This window comes from Colossoma macropomum, unplaced genomic scaffold, assembly GCF_904425465.1.
Source record: "Colossoma macropomum unplaced genomic scaffold, Colossoma_macropomum, whole genome shotgun sequence".
NCBI lineage: Eukaryota > Metazoa > Chordata > Actinopteri > Characiformes > Serrasalmidae > Colossoma > Colossoma macropomum.
In genome coordinates this window covers 1,535,671-1,552,217 of record NW_023495565.1, presented here as the reverse complement: position 1 = coordinate 1,552,217, position 16,547 = coordinate 1,535,671, and the positions used below count along the sequence as shown (strand labels likewise).

General features: G+C 40.9%; 1 protein-coding gene across 1 annotated transcript; it reads left to right on the top strand.

The window, feature by feature from the left end:
• The first annotated feature begins 515 nt into the window (after window positions 1-515).
• Window positions 516-12,678, top strand: LOC118802462 (myosin heavy chain, fast skeletal muscle-like). The gene is made up of 41 exons (XM_036563016.1): window positions 516-609; window positions 711-750; window positions 1,474-1,692; window positions 1,784-1,927; window positions 2,079-2,235; window positions 2,338-2,365; window positions 2,457-2,565; window positions 2,802-2,894; window positions 3,026-3,089; window positions 3,185-3,283; window positions 3,365-3,468; window positions 3,547-3,685; window positions 3,812-3,930; window positions 4,038-4,187; window positions 4,276-4,446; window positions 4,545-4,845; window positions 4,934-5,004; window positions 5,130-5,217; window positions 5,315-5,432; window positions 5,514-5,637; window positions 5,727-5,863; window positions 6,061-6,316; window positions 6,438-6,680; window positions 6,779-6,955; window positions 7,039-7,184; window positions 7,373-7,463; window positions 7,569-7,958; window positions 8,497-8,623; window positions 8,792-8,910; window positions 9,012-9,208; window positions 9,305-9,488; window positions 9,580-9,745; window positions 10,047-10,171; window positions 10,297-10,605; window positions 10,907-11,110; window positions 11,198-11,323; window positions 11,562-11,732; window positions 11,882-11,986; window positions 12,075-12,170; window positions 12,281-12,412; window positions 12,570-12,678. The coding sequence occupies exons 3-41, from the start codon at window positions 1,486-1,488 to the stop codon at window positions 12,582-12,584; spliced, it is 5,802 nt and encodes a 1,933-aa protein (XP_036418909.1). The 5' UTR covers window positions 516-609; window positions 711-750; window positions 1,474-1,485; the 3' UTR covers window positions 12,585-12,678.
• Window positions 12,679-16,547: the final 3,869 nt, after the last annotated feature.

The following is a 16,547-nucleotide window of genomic DNA, read 5'->3' as shown; positions in this document are numbered from 1 at the left end:
TGCCTAGCAATGAATCTGTCACTTCTCTTGACTTTGGAATGTAGCCATGAAACTCTACATGCATCTGCATCCAAAAAAAAGAACCACAGGCTTCTATGGAAGCAAGTAGGAGACATGAGAGTTATTAATAGGTTTTAAATGATTTTAAGTAGTTAACATTATATTTATCAACATTTAGCACCATGTTAGTGGCAACAAAATGTGTTTAACTTTGCAGTAATGAATAGCATTAATTATTGTGTTAATTGAATTAATAATGCCTTAAAAATACATCAACATTATTAATAATACTCAAAGAAGTTAAAGCAATAACAAAAACAGTTATTTTCTGTACATATACCAAACACACAGATTTTAATTACTTACATACAGATCACACTAAACAGAATATTAAATACACATGTTAATTTAACTAGGAAAGTATTCACTTGCCATCCAATAATGCTGCTGTTGCTTCTGTTTGTGACTGTGGATGGCTGAGATTTAAAATAAATCATGAAGTCTGAGCTTGCCTTTAATGGATTTTGCTTAGTGAGCACATTGTCCACAATATAAGGGTGAGGGCAGCTGCAAGGGCTGCAGAGGAGACCTGAGAAGTTCCAGTCTGTGGTAAGTGTCTGTACTGCCTGTCACTGAAATCTTTTGGGGCTTATTTATTTGGATGATAAATTTGAAATTAGAGTTACTGTATGAAATTCTTTCGTTTCAAGGGCTGTGGAAATTTCATCTGGTCTCAGGCAGGAAACAAATGTAAGATATATTTGGTTTCTTTTATTAATATTAATTAGACTATATTCATGAGTGAAATGTCTCTTAGTGTTTCCATTATTTACTTTTAGGAATAAGACAGGCACTATATTAGATTTTATGAAGGGTAAAGGGTACACCTTCAGTACCTTTATTCAGGGAACATATTGTTCCGTGTTCCGTTTTAGTCTGTACCCTGTTTTGACTCTTCGCTTTATGTTTTCTTTTCTTTTTTTTTTTTAAATGTAACCAAACAGCAAAAAATTGGCATTTTCTTAGGGAAAGTGAACAAAGGTGTACCTTTAAAATTTATTTAATGTACACAATTTGATTGTGAGACTGCTGAGGGTACATTTACATTGTTTGTACTTGAAAAAACTGGACCTTTTTTCTGTCAGTGTAGATATGTAATGCAATGTTTGTAATACTGAGGAGACTGACGACTACATGATGAAGTAATTATAGGAATACTTTGAGACTCAAGTCTAGAATAAGGAGTAATTGTAGTTTAACACTAAGTTAATATAGTTTTGAAGTATTTAAAGTGCAATGCATGTAAAATTCATATGACATCAAGAACAAAAAAGATCTGAGGCATTTTGCTGTCCATCATTTATTTTTGACATACATATGGACTTAAATTAAAGGTTCATGACAGGAATGTACATTTCAGAATGTAATGAACTTGTCAGGTTATGTGTAATTTTTGAATCCTCTTCTGTTCAGTAAGCTGCCACCATGAGTACGGACGCTGAGATGGCCATTTATGGCAAAGCTGCCATCTACCTCCGTAAGCCTGAGAAGGAGAGAATTGAGGCTCAAAGCAGGCCTTTTGATGCAAAGACTGCTTGCTTTGTAGCTGATCAAAAAGAGCTTTACCTTAAGGCTACAATCAAGAGCCGAGATGGTGGCAAAGTCACTGTTGAAGTGCTCAACACCAAGGAGGTGAGAATTAATACCGGAATGTAACTTATTCCGATGTTAATGCTCCTAATTTCTATCTAAACTAAACATATACTATGTCATTCTCTAATAGGAGAGAACAGTTAAGGAGGATGATGTCAGCCCCATGAATCCTCCAAAGTTTGACAAGATTGAAGACATGGCCATGATGACCCATCTCAATGAAGCCTCTGTGCTATATAACCTCAAAGAGCGTTATGCAGCATGGATGATCTACGTAAGTTATAACGAACAGCATGACTACAGGCTGGTTCCAAAACAGCTGATTTTTTACATGGCAGTGCTTCAAGGTGAAGAAATCCTGTGATGACAGTTTTTTTATAACTGTAATTTTACAACTTAACAACGTGTATTCCAATCTGCTTCAGACCTACTCTGGATTGTTCTGCGCTACCGTGAACCCCTACAAGTGGCTCCCAGTGTATGATGCAGAAGTGGTGGCTGCCTACAGAGGCAAAAAGCGCATGGAGGCCCCACCCCACATTTTCTCTGTCTCTGACAATGCCTATCAGTTCATGCTTACTGGTAAGGTATAACATACAAAGAGTTCTGATAAAGATAGCTCTGAAAAGAAAACAAATTAAACATATAAGGAATGTGACACATTACTATATTTTTATCTAACAGACAGGGAAAACCAGTCTGTCCTGATTACGTAAGTATCTATGAAAATTTACAAGTAATTGCATGAGTAGCAGCTTTGTTTTTGAGCAATACTAATCTGTTTATCATCTCGTGTAAACCAGTGGAGAATCTGGTGCTGGAAAGACTGTGAACACTAAACGTGTCATCCAGTACTTTGCCACAGTTGCAGTGCAGGGTGAGAAGAAAAAGGAGGTTCCTGGCAAAATGCAGGTATAAACTGAGCTGCTTTTTATTTTCAGTTTCCAAATACATTCCAGTAAAGTTTGTATAAAGGTAGACACAGTTTTGCTTGGGACGAAAATATTAGCCGTTTGTAATATCCTGCCTTACTTCAGTAAAGGAACATTACTGACACAACTCATTTCTAAGAAAAAGCTTAAAGTCTTCTACCTGAATAAAAACTGAAAAAAATGCACTGGCTTATAATAGAGTTTTCTGGTTTCCAGGGATCTCTTGAGGATCAGATCATTGCAGCCAACCCTTTGCTTGAGGCATATGGTAATGCCAAGACTGTGAGAAATGACAACTCCTCTCGTTTCGTAAGTTCAGTTCTATTAAGTTTGTTGAGATTTGCTTTAATTAAATCACTACTGGCAAACTGATAAAGTATTTAGACATTTTCAGTATAGATTCTTTATGATGCTAAAAACATTTATTTTCTTTTAAAAAGGGTAAATTTATTAGAATTCACTTTGGCACCTCTGGCAAACTGGCTAGTGCTGACATTGAAACTTGTAAGTATAAGGATTGATTATAGCATTTATTTTTGGAATTCTATCATGTTGCATTTTGATAATAAGATGGTAACATGGGCACATTTTCTAAACAGATCTGCTGGAGAAGTCTAGAGTAACATTCCAGCTTCCAGATGAGAGAGGCTACCACATCTTCTACCAGATGATGACCAACCATAAACCTGAGCTGATCGGTATGAACATTTTCAGAATGTATTCATTTTCCCTTTGTTTGACCCAACCTCTCAGTTTAAAATGCAATTTTTGTTTCACAGAAATGACTCTTATCACCACCAATCCTTATGACTTCCCCATGTGCAGTCAGGGTCAGATCACAGTGCCAAGCATCGATGACAAGGAGGAGTTGGTTGCCACAGATGTAAGAGGCTGTTGAACTGAAATGAGAATTCCTAAATTTGTACTTAATTTGATGCTAATGTTGATCTTCATGATTTAGACGGCTATTGACATTCTGGGCTTCAGTCCTGAGGAGAAGAACAGCATTTATAAATTTACTGGAGCTGTTCTCCATCATGGTAACATGAAGTTCAAGCAGAAGCAGCGCGAGGAGCAGGCTGAGCCAGATGGCACAGAAGGTGAGGCTGTTGTTCCGCTTTATTTATTTATTTATGTATTTTTGTTAAAAAACATATGAATGCCCCGGTCATTGTGATCAACTGAACACAGGTACTGACTGTGTGTAATTTTGCTGCTTTTAACAGAGGCTGACAAAGTTGCCTATCTTCTGGGCTTAAACTCTGCTGATATGCTGAAGGCTTTATGCTACCCTAGAGTTAAGGTCGGAAATGAGTTTGTGACAAAGGGCCAGACTGTGCCCCAGGTAATATTTATATTTACTACAAAAAAGGAATACGCAACGGATAACGTCTTAAATTCTATTATACAATACTAAACTAAAATTACATTTTACATTTACTCTTCTTTTAGGTGTACAATGCCGTGAGTGCCTTAGCCAAATCCATCTATGAGAGAATGTTCTTGTGGATGGTCATACGTATCAACCAGATGCTGGACACAAAACAAGCTAGACAGTTCTTCATTGGTGTGCTGGACATCGCTGGATTTGAAATCTTTGATGTACGTAACATTTTTGCTAATCCCATCACTAGCAAAACTTGATGAAATGAGGTTGACCATTGACTCATTTTATTTTATTTCTCTCTAGTTCAACAGCATGGAGCAGCTGTGCATCAACTTCACCAATGAGAAACTGCAGCAGTTCTTCAACCACCACATGTTTGTCCTGGAGCAAGAGGAATACAAAAAGGAGGGCATTGTTTGGGAGTTCATTGACTTCGGCATGGACTTGGCTGCTTGCATTGAGCTCATTGAGAAAGTAAGTAGAACATATACATTCATTCTTACAGGTGAAACTGTATCTAATTTCCATGCAAGCAAATGCATTTTCTTCAATGACGTCTCGTCTGCAAACAGCCCATGGGTATCTTCTCCATCCTTGAAGAAGAGTGCATGTTCCCCAAGGCAACGGACACCAGCTTCAAGAACAAGCTCTACGATCAGCATCTTGGAAAGTGCAATGCTTTCCAGAAGCCCAAGCCTGCCAAAGGCAAAGCTGAAGCCCACTTTTCTCTGGTTCATTATGCTGGTACTGTGGACTACAACATCGCTGGCTGGCTGGATAAGAACAAGGACCCACTGAACGAGTCTGTTGTGCAGCTGTACCAGAAGTCTTCAGTTAAACTGCTGGCTACCCTCTACCCACCTGTTGTTGAAGGTAATTTCATTTTATTCAGAAGCATACTTACTAAAATATTTGTTGCCTGATAAATTATGTGGTTTGCTTTTTGAACTATTTTTTTCAGAGAGTGGTGGTGGCAAGAAGGGAGGCAAGAAGAAGGGTGGTTCAATGCAGACTGTGTCCTCACAGTTTAGGGTACGTTATAGTTACAGGTCATCACAAAAAAAGCAGTTTTATTTAATATGCAAATGCCATTGGAGCAGATGTGCATCAGCTTCACCAATGAGAAAATGAATGCCAATAATGTGTCCACTCTACAGGAAAACTTGGGCAAGCTTATGACCAACTTGAGGAGCACTCATCCCCACTTTGTGCGCTGCCTAATTCCCAACGAGTCTAAAACTCCAGGTAAAGATCAACACTTAAAGCTGAACTGAGAGGGAAGTTTCATTTCATATCGTATTCTGGAATATTTATGAATGCTTACTGAAATTGTTTTTTATAGGTCTCATGGAGAACTTCCTGGTTATCCACCAGCTGAGGTGTAACGGTGTGCTGGAGGGTATCAGAATCTGCAGAAAAGGTTTCCCCAGCAGAATCCTCTATGGGGACTTCAAACAAAGGTAAATAAATCTGTGAAAAAAAACTGTAAGGCTGTTGCTTTCATTTCTTATAAAAAAGAGCTAAAACCTGCTTTTTTACAGATACAAAGTGCTGAATGCCAGTGTCATCCCTGAGGGCCAGTTTATTGACAACAAGAAGGCCTGTGAGAAGCTTCTAGGATCCATTGATATTGACCATGACCAGTATAGATTTGGACACACTAAGGTGAATTTTCATCCAAAAAAAGTTAAAAGACTCAGCGTACAATATCTAGTGGAGGGCTTAGTGTAGTAATTCCTTTCTCTTCAATTCAGGTGTTCTTCAAAGCTGGCCTGCTGGGTACTCTTGAAGAGATGCGAGATGAGAAACTGGCTGCTCTGGTTACAATGACTCAGGCTGTTTGCCGTGGTTACCTCATGAGAAGAGAGTTTGTAAAGATGATGGAGAGGAGGTATTTTAAAAAGACACCTGTGATCTGAACAGTACCAGTGACTGTTATTGTACATGTTTCTTGACATTTAACAGAAAATGTGAAAGTTAACTGAATGTCAGTAGACGTTCTAACACAATACATGCCGTTTCACATGGTGGTCTCTACCTTCAACAGTCAGTAGAACAGTGGCAGAATGAAGTGTTTTTATTACCCAGGGAGTCCATTTATACCATCCAGTACAACATCCGCTCATTCATGAATGTCAAACACTGGCCATGGATGAAGGTGTACTACAAGATCAAGCCTCTCCTGAAGAGTGCTGAGACTGAGAAGGAGCTGGCCACCATGAAAGAGGACTTTGCCAAATGCAAGGAAGACTTGGCCAAAGCTGAGGCCAAAAAGAAGGAGCTTGAGGAGAAGATGGTGTCTCTGCTGCAGGAGAAGAATGACCTGCAGCTTCAAGTTGCATCTGTAAGTATTTTTTTCTAAAAGACCTATTAAAATTATAAATTGTCCAAGCATGATTATTCAAGTTTTCAATCCGCTTTATAGATAACAATTTCTTTTTCATTGATTATTTTGCTGTAAATAGGAAGCTGAAAATCTTTCAGATGCTGAGGAGAGATGTGAGGGTCTGATAAAGAGCAAAATTCAGCTTGAAGCTAAACTCAAAGAGACAACTGAGAGACTGGAGGATGAAGAAGAAATCAATGCTGAACTCACTGCCAAGAAGAGGAAACTGGAGGATGAGTGCTCTGAGCTCAAGAAGGACATTGATGACTTGGAGCTTACCTTGGCTAAAGTGGAGAAGGAGAAACATGCCACTGAAAACAAGGTCAGTGCTGTTTACTAGATGGCAAAGAAATAAACTGTTCTCAAATCTGATTTCACTTTAAATCATTTTCTAACAATGCATGAATTCAAAAATTGTAGGTCAAGAACCTCACTGAGGAGATGGCAGCTCAAGATGAGAGCATTGCTAAACTCACAAAGGAGAAGAAAGCCCTCCAAGAGGCACACCAGCAAACTCTCGACGATCTCCAGGCAGAGGAGGACAAAGTCAACACTCTGACGAAATCTAAAACTAAGCTTGAGCAACAAGTGGATGATGTGAGTTACATGACACAGTCATCAAACTGGATTACTCACAAGTTAATTCTGTTTAATGCTAAGCAAATATTGTGTTTGTACAGCTGGAGGGCTCTCTTGAGCAAGAGAAGAAGCTCCGTATGGACCTGGAGAGAGCCAAGAGAAAGCTTGAGGGTGACCTGAAACTGGCTCAAGAATCCATCATGGACCTGGAGAATGACAAACAGCAATCTGAGGAGAAGCTAAAAAAGTAATACGAAATGCAAATTATAAAACAACTCCATCCTGGTTATTAAAATTTATTTAACATTATTTAAAATGTTTAATACATTATGTATTTAAGAGTAAGAATAAGTAAGAAATAATTTTCTTTTTTCTAACTTACCATAAAAATATTTCTATATATTGTATAACAATGTTTCTGTTAAATTCTCTCAGGAAAGACTTTGAAATAAGCCAGTTTCTTAGCAAGATTGAGGATGAGCAATCTCTGGGTGCTCAGCTTCAGAAGAAGATCAAAGAACTTCAGGTAATAATGCATTCTTTTTGTGATAATGACAACTGAGAGAGATTTTTTTTAACCAATTTATAACATTTTTAGTCTAACAAATAACATTTGTGGGTTGCTTTATAGGCCCGTATAGAGGAGCTAGAGGAAGAGATTGAGGCTGAGCGTGCTGCTCGTGCCAAGGTTGAGAAGCAGAGAGCTGATCTCTCCAGAGAACTCGAGGAGATCAGTGAGAGGCTTGAGGAGGCTGGAGGAGCAACTGCTGCTCAGATTGAGATGAACAAGAAGCGTGAGGCTGAGTTCCAGAAGCTGCGTCGCGATCTTGAAGAGGCCACCCTACAGCATGAAGCAACTGCTGCTGCCCTGCGCAAGAAGCAGGCAGACAGTGTGGCTGAGCTTGGAGAACAAATCGACAACCTCCAGCGTGTCAAGCAGAAGCTTGAGAAAGAAAAGAGTGAATACAAAATGGAGATTGATGACCTCTCCAGCAACATGGAGGCTGTTGCTAAAGCCAAGGTCTGTGTTGAGCATTGAAAACCACTAAATGAATGAATAACAGTAAAAAGCACAGATGACGGGCTCCCGAGTCGCGCAACCGTCTAAGCGTTGGCCCTATCATCAGGAGATCGCGAGTTCGATCCCTGGTGATGCTACAGCCATCCGTAGCCGGGAGTCCGAGAGAGCACAATTGTAAGGGATGGCTGCCTTTCTCCCCCCATCACTCACTAAGCGCGATGCTAGTCAGCGCAGGCGTCTGTTAGCTGACGTAACAGATCTGGCGGTTGGCGCTTTCCTCCGAGCGCGTTCGGCTGTCCAAAGACGTTGCGTGAGCGGCAGTTCGAAAAGATGCGGTGGCTGGTTTCACAGATCTCGGAGGAAGCCTGTGTTAGCCTCGCCCTCCTAGCGTTGATAGCGTCGTGTGTGATTGGGGGAGTCCTAACTAGCGGGTGGAATTGGCAAAGACTAAATTGGGGAGAAAACCGGGTAAAAATTGAGCACATATGGTTATATTCTGAGAGTGGCATTAAAATAGGAATAATTTTTGAATTGACAGGCAAATCTTGAGAAAATGTGCAGAACCCTTGAGGATCAACTCAGTGAAATCAAGACTAAAAATGATGAGAATCTGCGCCAAATCAATGACCTCAGTGCTCAGAAGGCCAGGCTCCAGACTGAGAATGGTAACTGAACATTCAGTGACATACATGTCATGGTACATTAGCATTTATTGCCATACCTGCCATAGTCACTCAATTTGAAGTTCTATATACCCAGATTACTACGTAACATATAATGTTTATAGTTTTTATGAAAATAACTGAAAATCATATATTTTCAACGCTGTGCAGGTGAGTTTGGACGCCAGCTGGAAGAGAAGGAGTCTTTGATTTCTCAGCTGACCAGAGGCAAACAGGCTTTCACTCAACAAATTGATGAACTGAAGAGACAGATTGAAGAGGAAGTTAAGGTAACAACATCATGAAATGATACCTCATTAAAAAGAAGACAAAAACTGATATCTCAAATTAATTAATGGCTCAAAGAGACATTGTCCTTTGTGCTTCACAGGCAAAGAACGCCCTGGCCCATGGTTTGCAGTCTGCCCGTCATGACTGTGACCTTCTCAGGGAGCAGTTTGAAGAGGAGCAGGAAGCAAAGGCTGAGCTTCAACGTTCAATGTCCAAGGCCAACAGCGAGGTTGCACAGTGGAGGTCTAAATATGAAACTGATGCCATCCAGCGCACTGAGGAGCTTGAGGAGGCAAAGTAGGGGCAAAGGAGGCTATCATGATTGACACTAGATATTCACAACACTAAAATGAATACAAAATCGAGTCTGAAATGAAATGTAATTTTTAACAGGAAAAAGTTGGCACAGCGTCTGCAGGAGGCTGAGGAACAAATTGAGGCTGTAAACTCCAAGTGTGCCTCTTTGGAAAAGACCAAGCAGAGACTCCAGGGTGAGGTAGAGGACCTCATGATTGATGTGGAGAGAGCCAATGCCTTGGCTGCCAACCTTGACAAGAAGCAGAGGAACTTTGACAAGGTAAACTGTCTGAGTAATTTAGTGATGCATAGCCTATTCATATTGCCTGAACATTAGCCTTTATGAAATGAGGACTGCATATCTACCAAAGGTGCTGGCAGAATGGAAGCAGAAGTATGAGGAAGGCCAGGCAGAGCTGGAGGGAGCCCAGAAGGAGGCTCGTGCTCTCAGCACCGAGCTCTTCAAGATGAAGAACTCCTATGAGGAAGCTCTTGACCAGCTGGAGACCCTCAAGAGAGAAAACAAGAATCTGCAACGTATGTTAAAATGCTCCTGTGATACGCACACACACACACACAGACACACACACATTTTCTAAACCGATTATCCTTCCGGGTTGCGAGGGGCGCTGGAGCCTATCCCAGCGGTGATATTTAAAAGTAATTAATTAATTAAAATATTTAGTATTCGCCCTGCAATGGACTGGCAACAGCTGGGATCGGCTCCAGCACCCCACCGTGACCCAGAAGGATAAGCAGTTTAGATGACGTGTGTGTGTGTATTTAGTATTCAACTTAGATTAATTAATGTTTACACTGTGTTTTGCCATTGGTGCAGAGGAGATCTCAGACCTGACTGAACAGATTGGTGAGACTGGAAAGAGCATTCATGAGCTGGAGAAGGCCAAGAAGGCAGTAGAGACTGAGAAGGCAGAGATTCAGACTGCCCTGGAAGAGGCTGAGGTAAAATAGAATGATAAGATTCTGCAGTTTAATCAGTGCAGTTCTTATGTTAACATTTTTAATAATGAAAATGTAATAATGAATCTTCATTTTATCTATGAAAACTGAGCATAATTCTCTTACAGGGCACTCTAGAACATGAGGAGTCCAAGATTCTTCGTGTCCAGCTTGAGCTCAACCAGGTCAAGAGTGAGATTGACAGGAAGCTTGCAGAGAAGGATGAGGAAATTGAGCAGATCAAGAGGAACAGCCAGAGGGTAACTGAGTCCATGCAAAGCACTCTGGACTCTGAGGTCAGGAGCAGGAATGATGCTCTGAGGATTAAGAAGAAGATGGAGGGAGATCTCAATGAGATGGAGATTCAGCTGAGCCATGCCAATAGGCAGGCTGCCGAGGCTCAGAAACAACTGAGAAATGTGCAGGGACAACTCAAGGTAAAAGCCCTTTTCAGACATAGTTCAGAGAACCTTTGTTTGATGAGCCCTATATAATCCACTAACTGTCCATATTAAACTTTAATACATAGGTTTCAAGAAACTATCATGGCTCATGTCTGAAACGCAATGTCCTATGCACTATGATAGCAGATATGCTATTTTTGGTGATTTGTCACAATGTAGTTTTAGTTGATAGTATGCTTCCAAGGTGAACTCATATATGTGAATGGGGTTCTCAGTAGAACTCAATACAGTATGTTGATAAACACTGCAAATTCTATTGTTTTCTGATACATAGGATGCCCAACTGCACCTTGATGATGCTCTGAGAGGACAAGAAGACATGAAGGAACAGGTGGCCATGGTGGAGCGCAGGAACACTCTGATGTTGGCAGAGATTGAAGAGCTCAGAGCTGCTCTGGAGCAGACAGAGAGAGGTCGCAAGGTGGCCGAGCAAGAGCTGGTGGATGCCACTGAGCGTGTTGGACTGCTGCACTCTCAGGTACTAAAAACTGTGGCTTTTTATAAAACTAAGAAATTAACATATCTAATCAAGATCATTAGTAATGACTTACATTATTTCTCACAGAACACAAGTCTGCTGAACACCAAGAAGAAGCTTGAGGCTGACCTTGTTCAAATTCAAAGTGAGGTTGATGACACTGTGCAGGAAGCAAGAAATGCAGAGGAGAAGGCCAAGAAAGCAATCACTGATGTGAGTGCTTGACTTAATTAACCCCTTAAAAAGCCAGGGCCCACCAGATGGCCCAAAGTTTTATTGCACATGTCTATCACCTAAGAATAGCTCAGCCAGTCTGCATTGAAGGCCCTGTAGTTACTGAATAATAAATCTTAGTATGTTACAGCCATGGGATTTTAAGGTAGTCTTCAGTTGTATTAGTTTTATGATGTACTCCAAAACGTAGATCTCAAAAACTAGTTTGACTTCTTAGGCTGCCATGATGGCAGAAGAGCTCAAAAAGGAGCAGGACACCAGCGCTCACCTGGAGAGGATGAAGAAGAACCTTGAGGTCACAGTCAAGGACCTGCAGCACCGCCTGGATGAGGCTGAGAATCTGGCCATGAAAGGAGGAAAGAAACAACTCCAGAAATTGGAGTCTAGGGTAAGTCATACTCGAAAGCTAATGTTTACTGGACACTCAACACAGTATCTGAAATTCAAAGAGGGGGTAATTTCCACTGGAATCATTGCCACTGATGCAAGTTTCACTATAGACACTTTAAAGATTTTTTCATGTGTGAACTCTTCCAGGTGCGTGAGCTGGAGGCTGAAGTTGAAGCTGAACAGAGAAGGGGAGCTGATGCTGTTAAGGGTGTCCGCAAATATGAGAGAAGAGTGAAGGAACTCACCTACCAAGTATGTATAAATTCCATCCATGTCAAAACATGATGGTAATGTTCACACCAAAATATAAACTAAATAAAATAATATATGTGATTTGTAGACTGAGGAGGACAAGAAGAACATCAACAGGCTACAGGATCTGGTTGACAAGCTGCAGCTGAAGGTCAAAGCTTACAAGAGACAAGCTGAGGAAGCGGTGGGTCAAGCATGTTAGAACAGGACGTAATGGCTTTGGTAAATCATTTAGAGTATCACATCAAAAAATATCATAATAACATTGCAAACATTCTATAATTGCACATTTAGGAGGAACAAGCCAATGTCCACCTGTCCAAGCTCAGGAAGGTGCAGCATGACCTGGAGGAGGCTGAGGAGCGCGCTGACATTGCTGAGTCTCAGGTCAACAAGCTCAGAGCCAAGAGCCGTGATGCTGGAAAGGTCGGTGGAGAAAGTATTTTATTCATTATGGCACATGGAAATATTTAACTCTCCATCAAATCCTCTTAAAGTCCACAAAAAAATCAAATATATGTTGCTTGTGTTCTTTGTATGGACCAAAACATCAGAGTTAACAAATGTTTTCTCTCTTCCTCAGGCCAAAGAAGAATAAACCTGCTGGATTCTGCTGTGGTTATAGAATATGACTATGTAGCAGCACAACTTTTGCAATTGCTGTTAAATAAAACTGTTTATAGCAACGTCAATCACTTGTGTCTAAGTCTTTGATGGGTTGAGCCCTGACATTTTATGAGGCAACTACATATACTCTGTGGCTAAAATGCCTTTGTGTACAGCTTGTGAACTCTTTGAAAAAGGGTCTAATTAACAAACAAACAAACAGCAGCAGCAGTAGCAAACCCCACTGTTTGTAACACGCGGTTACTCTCACAATGCCCCACTTCTTCACTTAAAAATACCATTGAGTCATGTCTCAAGGTTGCCCTCTGTGGTGAGAGTTGTAAGTACTAAGAAATACTCAATGGAACTCAATGGAGCCTATGTAACCATTGGCAATGGTTACGCACTCTCCCCTTCAGAAAGAAGAGTGTCCCCATAGAATTTTTTCAAGTTCACAACTTGGAAATTATCAGAACGATCCGGGTCATTAACCATGGCAACTTTGTAATTCACCTCACCCAGGCGCTTTACGATTCTTGCAGGTCCCTTCCATTTCAGTGCTAACTTAGCACAAAAGTTTTCTTCAGCTTTTGACAATGGATGAACCCTGATCCATACCAGATCACCCTCTTTAAAACTGTCCTGTCTTCACCTGATGTTATAGTAGCGGGCTTGTTTATACTGTACCTTCTCTACATTTTCACGTACTTGTTGGATAAGATTCTCGTGTCTAGCCAAGGTAGTATAGGCATCATGTTCTGGGCTGACTGCCTGATGAAATAATCGCTCTGCTGGCCCTTTCAACTTTCTGCCCAAAGCTACTTCGGCTGGCGTGAACCCTGTAATTTCTTGCCATGCAGTATTGACAGCAAATCTGAATTCAGCAATCCATTTATCCCAGTCTTTATGGTGGTCTTGTACATAGGATGATATCATGAGCTTCAAGGTTCTGTTTGCACGTTCTGTCAGATTGGTCTGAGGATGGTAGGCTGTTGTCAACTTCTGGATAACACCCCATTGCTTACAGACTTCATGCAAAAGATGGGAAGTGCCCCTCGATCAGAAACCAAGTATGCAGGAGTTCCCCATCTTGTGAAAATATCCTTGATCAAATTTGGGTGATTTGAGGTGCCCTTGCCGTTCTTACAGGGAATATTTCGATCCATTTACTGCAGTAGTCAATGATTACCAACAAATACTAATTCTGTTTAGGGCTTTTTGGGAAAGGACCCATAATATCAACGCCAAGCATGTAACCGGGCTCCATCACAGGAGAAGACTGAAGATGACCAGGTAATTTTGTCACTCTGGGCTTGTACTTTTGACAAGTAAGGCACTCTTTGCAGTGGTTCCAGACATCTTTGCATATGGTGGGCCAATACGCTATTTCAAGAAGTCTTAAAAGTGTCTTAAATCTCCCTAAATGTCCACACAATGGATTGTCATGTGCATATTCAAGGAATGCCTTCCTCAGTTTGCTGGGAATAACTAGTTGTAGGGTACCCATTTTGCACAGAATAGTGGATATGATCTATATCCACAGCTTGAGATTCTGCTTCCTTCATTAACTCTGTTACTTCAAGATCATTTTGTTGAGCGTCAGTAATATCGGTCCAATCCACAGGTAGGTCACCTGTTACGGGGATTCGCTTGCACAGAGCAGTTTGGCCAACACTGTTCTCAACATAGCTGCGTGACAAAGCATCAGGGGCTATGTGACACTGGCCTTTTCTACAGATGACCTTAAAATCAAAACTCTGCAATCAAATAGTCCACCTTGGGAATCTAGACGTCGGATTTGGGTGGTTAAAGACCCAAGTCAAGGCAGAATGATCGTGACTACTTCGATGTGTGTGCCTTCCAGATATGGTCTCCATTTTTCAACTGCCCATACCACCATCAGACACTCTTTCTCTGATACAGAGTAGGACTTTTCTGTTCCAAAGAAAAACCTAGAAGCATAGGCTATTACTCTCTCTTCACCATCCTTTTCCTGGACAAGAACAGCCCCAATGCCATTTTCACTTGCATCTGTTCGAACCTTGAACTGTTGGGTGAAGTCTGGAGATGTGAGAACTGCTGCTGACGCCAAAGCTGCTTTGATTTTCACACATGCTTCTTGACATTCAGTACTCCAATGCCATCTTACCCCTTTGCATTTTAAAGAATGAAGTGGAGCTGTTATCAAGGATAGATGGGGTATGTATCAGTGGTACCATCCAGCAAAGCCAAGAAATCTTTGAACTTCTTTTATGTTTTTTGGAACTGGAAATTCACAGACTGCTCCTACTTTGTCTGGATCTGTTGCAATCCCATCACTGGAAATGACCCAGGAAGGTCAAAGTTCTCTGCATGATGTTACACTTCTGTGGGTTCAAAGTTAAACCAGCTTTTTCTAGGCAAGCGAACACTTCAGCGAGATCTTTCAGATGCTGTTCTTCAGTGGGTGAATATAATACGACATCATCAATATACACAAAACAGTTTCTTCCCTTTACCTCTCGAAGTAGCACTTCCATCAGCCGCTGGAATGTAGCCGCAGAATTCTTTAATCCAAAATGCAACCGCAAAAATTCATATAACCCATTGCTTGTGATGAATGCAGTCTTACAAATGCTCTGAGAATCAACACTTACTTGCCAATATCCACTTCGCAAGTCGAGGGTACTGAAGATGGTGGCACCATGTAATGAAGAATGTAGAAGGCTGAATAATTCCTTTTTCCAACATTTCCTCCACAGTCTGGTCAATGATCTGTTGCCTGACCACTGGTACTCGTTTTGCCTTCTTTCTCACAGGAAGCACATCGGTTGTGACAATATGATGTTTGATGACATCAGTATGCCCAATGGCATCAGTACATACAGTTGGCCAATCATATAATAAACCTTCCAACTGGGGTCTGAGCATGTCACACACCTCTGCTGAGTATGTCAGCCTCTGGATATGCCCTAGAGTCTCTTGTGATACAGCAGGGATTGGTTGAGCAATACACAAGTATAAACCTGAACTCTGTGTGTGTTTCTGAGTGATCGAACAGAACATGAACGCTTGCCTTTTTCTGTCTTCAGAAAGCAGACTGCAGGTAGTGGTACTAAAATCAATGGTCATCCCTGTATTTATTTAAAAATCTAAGCCCAAAAGGAGGGAAAGCAAGATCAGCATCAGATAAAATATATAATGGCAGTTGTTAGGTTTGCCCCTTCAGCCTGCATTCCCATTCAGTGGTACCCAAAGCTCTCTGAGTTTGTCCATTGGCTAGTTTGAAGGTTTGTCCTTCGCAAGGTTTCCAAACTTCTGATGGATCTTTTAGCTTTTTCCACCATGATTCTTGATTCAGAGAATGTGTACTACCCGTGTCTACAATTGCCTGAGTATAATGGGATTTTATCAGAAGAGGTAGGGAAATGAAGGTAGGCCAGATATTTTTCTGCTGAGGTTTTACTGTAGCATATTGGTTGGGTGCCTTTACTGGGCCCTGTTTCTTCTTGCAATTATCCTCAGCATTGGCTTGTGACCAGTACATTTTAGCTTGGCTAAGGTCTCACTCTATCAGAGTCTCTATCATTTTTAACATTTCCTCTTAGTAATCTGGCCAACCTAGGATTACAGTTCCTAAGCATACCTTGTAGTATTTCCCTTTCCGTCATTCCTTTCTTCCAGCGAATACATAACGCTTTGTATTGGTCGGCAAAGTCCTGAATGCTTTCATGTATTCCTTGCTTTCTTTCTAAAATCCTTCTTTCTGCTTCAGCTTTGTAGTCTTCTGAAAGAAAAGAGCGCAAAACAGATGTTTTGAATTGTGCCCAGGTTTTTACAGCTTTCTTTCCGGCCAACCACCAATCCTTTGCAGTTCCAGTTAATAATGATGTTAGAGTTGCAAGAATTTCAGAATCAGACAATGGACGTACAGCTAAGAATTCCTTACATTTTTCGATGTAGGATACTGGATCTT